Source organism: Penaeus monodon, chromosome 7, assembly GCF_015228065.2.
Source record: "Penaeus monodon isolate SGIC_2016 chromosome 7, NSTDA_Pmon_1, whole genome shotgun sequence".
Taxonomy (NCBI): Eukaryota; Metazoa; Arthropoda; class Malacostraca; order Decapoda; family Penaeidae; genus Penaeus; species Penaeus monodon.
The window spans coordinates 40,884,106-40,888,767 of record NC_051392.1 but is presented as its reverse complement, the minus strand read 5'-3'; the positions used below and the strand labels follow the sequence as shown (position 1 = coordinate 40,888,767).

Here is a 4,662-nt window from a genome sequence, read left to right as displayed (position 1 = left end):
AAAAAAAAATAGCTACCAAGAGGTCAGTTACCAAGCTTGTCTAATATCTCCTGTTTACCCCATTGAATTTTGTAGAAAAAAATTGTAATAGTAGTAGTAAATAAAATTGTTTCCAAAATGCAAGTAATGTAGGTGAGGTAAGGTAGGTAATTGATTCTTTGGTGAATAAACACTTTCATAGCTATCTAGGTTAAATGAAAACAAAGTTCATGAAAAAAATACAGGGACTGGTTAAGTATATATACAGGTTAAATCAGACAACAGTTTTCTGATATCAGATGACATTTTTTTATAAAGTAGATTTAATTCAAAGGAGATCTCATTAATAAGAAAAGAGTAATAGCCTTAAGGAACTCACTAGTATCAGGAACACTAGAACATGATTCTTCTTGATTATCATATTATTTATTTTTTCAGATATGAGTGAAGAAGAATGGCAGTCCGAGAGATTTATTTTTTATTCATTTATTATAATTCTAATGTTTTTTGAGGGTTGGTTTACCAAGAGCAATATGTTTCTCTTTTATTAAAATTGATTACATTTGACCTATTAGTAATTCATGTGTTTTCTTTTTTCAGAGTGATATCACTAATGGGTGATTTCATTGGTCATCATGGATGAAGAAAGTTCAGATGCAGAGCTGCATTCCAAGACAGAGAAGGAAGAGGTGGAAATTATGGAAGAAGGAAATGAGTATTTAAGTGAGGAGATTTACCCCGAAGTAAAGAATAAAAAGGATGCTTTCCTGAATGCAGTTGATAATATTTATATAAAGGAAGAGAGTGAGACAGACAGTCAGAATGAGTGCCCATTTTTAGAGGAAAAGAATTACCTTGATGTCCAAATACCAGATAAGGAAGACATTTGTACTAGTGAAATTAATAGTGTCTATATTAAAACTGAAGATGACACAAACATCAGTGACACAAGTACATTTTTTGATGAAACAAAAAATATAGGTGGTAAAATAAATGTTAATGACTTTGATTTAAAAGTGAAAGATGAGAATACTCATTGCATTAATGATGCAAGTAAGGTCTTTATTAAGCTTGAAAATGACATTGATATTAAGGATGAGTGTTCATATGATGAAGAAACTGAATGTTTTGATGACACAGCAACTGAAAGTGATTTTATACATGATGGTGTGAAGGAAACTACAACTAAAGATCCATTGTTATTAGTACCATTTGTTATTGAGGAATATAGGAAAATTCAGTCTACAAATAGTGATCAGATGGTGCAGAGAAGAACAAAGAATGCAACTGCAAACAAAGTAGTACAAAAGAAAGATAAGCCATTTCACTGTGATGTATGCAACAAAGATTTCTCAAGGAAAGATAAAATCCAGACACACATGAAGTTGCACACAAAAGAGAATCTCTATACCTGTGAGGTGTGTAACAAGCAGTTTACACTGAAAGATTCTCTTGCAAAACATTTCATAGTTCATTCTAATGAGAAACCATTTAGCTGTGAGATATGTAATAAAGAATTCTCTAGAAAAGATACTCTGAAAAAACATATCATACGGCATTTAAATGAGAAACCTTTTAGTTGTGATGTATGCAGTAAAGACTTTGCAATGAGAGATACTCTAGTAAAACATATGAGAGTACATACAAAGGAAAAGCCTTACAGATGTGATATATGTAGTAAGGAATTCTCATATAGAGATAGTTTAGTAACACACAGAAGAGTACATACAAAGGAAAAACCTTATAGTTGTGAGATATGTGGCAAGGAATTTTCTAGGAAATATGGTCACTTGACACATATGAGATTGCATACTAAAGTGATGCTTCATTTTTGTAATGTATGTAAAAAGGGTTTCTCAGAAAGAGCTACTCTGGCCAGACATCAGAAAGTGCATACAAAGGAGAAGCCATTTGTCTGTGAAATTTGTAATAATACATTTACAGAAAAAGGTTCTTTAGTAATGCATATGAGAATACATACCAATGAGAAGCCTTTTACCTGTGAAATTTGCAATAAGAGATTCACAAGGAATGATACACTAGTGGGCCATGTAAGAGTACATACAAAGGAGAAACCTTTTAGTTGCAAAGTATGCAATAAAGCCTTCTCTATGAAAAGTCATTTGGTAACACATATGAGAATTCATACAAAAGGGAAACCTTATAAATGTGAAATATGTAACAAAGAATTTTCTGATAAAGGTCATTTAGTGAGACACAGAAGGACACACACAAAGGAAAAGCCCTTCGTTTGTGAAGTATGTGGTAAGAGATTCGCAAGAAAAGATGGTTTAAGTCCACATATGAGATTGCACTTAGAGGATAAACATTAGACTGGATATGTAAAGATATCACCTTTTTATGTAAATTATGATGAGATACAGAATGCTTTCATACATATATATCTTACTAGCAATGTGATATATTTTTACAGTAAAAGAAAATGCTTTAAAATATTTAAGAATTGGATTTTTTTCTTCTTTTTCTTCTTCTTTTAAGAGTAATGTTAAGATTATTCATTGGTGTATGCATTTATATTGTTTACAACTTTGGTATGCTTTTTTAATATCTTTGTATGTATTATAATTTGGTAAAGTAAGGTATTATATTGTTGTGTATTTAATACAGATAATCTTTAAAATTACCTACTATAACAATCAGAGTGTGGTGTAGTATGTAGTATGAAGACATAGATTCTGATACAGAATACTGATATTTATAAATCTCTTCTTTTTATCTTCATTTTATTTTCCTACAAACAGTAAGGGGAAAACATTTTTTTTATATGTTGAACTAAGGTGGCTGATCAGTTAACATTTTTATGGTGCTCTTTGAACATAATTTTGTTGATGAAAAGAAAAAGTACCAGAATTGTATGAGGCATTCTTTTTGCTTGTAAGATAATCACAGAATATATTTTGCAAACATTCATTTGGTAGCTTTTTATGTGCTAGAATTGTTTTTAAAAAATCCATAATTATGCAACAATAACAAAATATAATATGTTCAACATCTTAATTAAGTGTGTGTGTGTATGATCCATTCAACCTCAGACCTGCAAAAGCTGTTGCTGTGATCCACTTTGCTTTGTGGTCTTTTATCTAATTGTAGTAACCATTGCATACTTCACTCACCTCTCCCTTCCCTTGTCTGGTGCTTCTTTACTAAACCAATTTTTGATATTTTGTTCCTCTTTGGCTTTGAATTGACAACTCCAGGAAATAACCCTTATTTTTACTTCATTCTTGAATTATTTCTTCATTCTACTCTATCTCCACCCTTTTTTATGGGGAAAAAATAAATTTTACTCTAAAGGAGAAGAAAGCAGAAATATGTGATAAGATTTTTCAGTACCCTGTTCTTATGGGAATTCATAAGCTGAAATAAATTATTTCATGCAGTGGTTTCTACTATATTTCAGATTCTGCTGACTCCTGCTGAAGTTTGACAGTTAAGGAAACAAACTTCATCATTATTTGTGTACTTTAGTACAGCTCCAAAGATATAAAGTGGCCCCTTTTAAACCCATTTTGAGGAGGAATGGTTAATAGTTAATGGTTAAAAGCAAGATAAATGTGCTAGACATCTAAGGTCATGTAGCACTATAGTTAATGTTAGGGAAGGGTGGTTGAGTTAGTGATTAGTTGTCTAAGCTGGGCAAAGGAATTGGTGAGTGAAAGGGTATGGTAAGGAGTTAGATTAGATGAAGAATATGTATGCGTTTGAGGAAAGAGAATAGGTTGTTGAAGCAGAAAGTGTGGGATTCTGTAAGGATGTCTGATAGGTTGGGAGGTCAGTGAAGGGGGGATAGGTGGGGGAAAGCAGAGGTACGAGTTGTTTCAAAACGTGGGCATGGCAGTAGGATGTGTGGGATTGGAGTGTCTGGTGGTGTGTATTGACATTATGAGAGTTAATGAGTTACATAAGGGATTCACGTGCGTAAGGAGGGAGTGGAAGGGATAGAGGGGATGGTGGGAGGGTTAATGTGGGCGGGGTTGGGGTCGGGGGGGATGGGCTGTGTTGGGAGGGGGTAGGAGGATTGGGTGTAGGGGGATATCGTTAGGAGGAGGATTGGATATCAGCAGTTACTTGGAGTGGGAAGGAGCAGGAGTTGTAAGATTTGGAGGTTGAGTGTCAGTTTTCATTAGGTAATCTTGAATATTTTCAATGGTTTCTTCTGAGTTGGTTGGGGAGTTTTTGGGGATAAAGGATTTCTTGTGAGGGGGGGAGAGAGGACTGGTGTCTCAAGCTAGGAGCAAAGGAAGGTGGGGGTGATTGTGTGGTAGGGGAAGAGGGGGTGGAACGTTTGTTCTGTCTGTTACGGGTAGTGCAAGGAGGGAGAGGGGAAGGTGTTGGGGTTGTAGTGGTGATTGAAGTATCTGTAGTAGAGATTGGAGTGTCTGGATTTAGGATGGCAAAAGAGTTTGACTGGGGAAGGTAGGAGGTAGAAGAGGGGGGGTTAGATGTAGGGGGGGGGGGGGTTTAGGAGAATTGGTAGAATGAGCAGTATTACTGGAGTAAGGAGTAAGAGAGAAACCACGTCAATGTGCTTCTTGTCTGGCTTCACGTAGTGTGAGTCCAAGTTTGAATCTGAGAGTTGCTACCTCAGACTCAAATTTATAGGTGGGACAGCCCCTATAAAATACATTATGGGGGCCGCCACAGTTGGCACATGTGCGTGAT

The 4,662-nt window shown here is 35.0% G+C and overlaps 1 protein-coding gene across 2 annotated transcripts in view; it reads left to right on the top strand.

Moving 5' to 3' along the window:
- The window catches only part of LOC119575331 (gastrula zinc finger protein XlCGF57.1-like), a 17,019-nt gene extending 13,778 nt beyond the window's left edge, over positions 1-3,241 (top strand). For both annotated transcript variants that reach the window (XM_037922876.1, XM_037922877.1), the window contains exon 2: positions 580-3,241. In XM_037922876.1, coding sequence (XP_037778804.1) covers positions 615-2,312 — 1,698 coding nt within the window. In that variant the 5' untranslated portion in view covers positions 580-614 and the 3' untranslated portion in view covers positions 2,313-3,241. The remainder of the gene's footprint in view (positions 1-579) is intronic.
- The last annotated feature ends 1,421 nt before the right edge of the window (positions 3,242-4,662 follow it).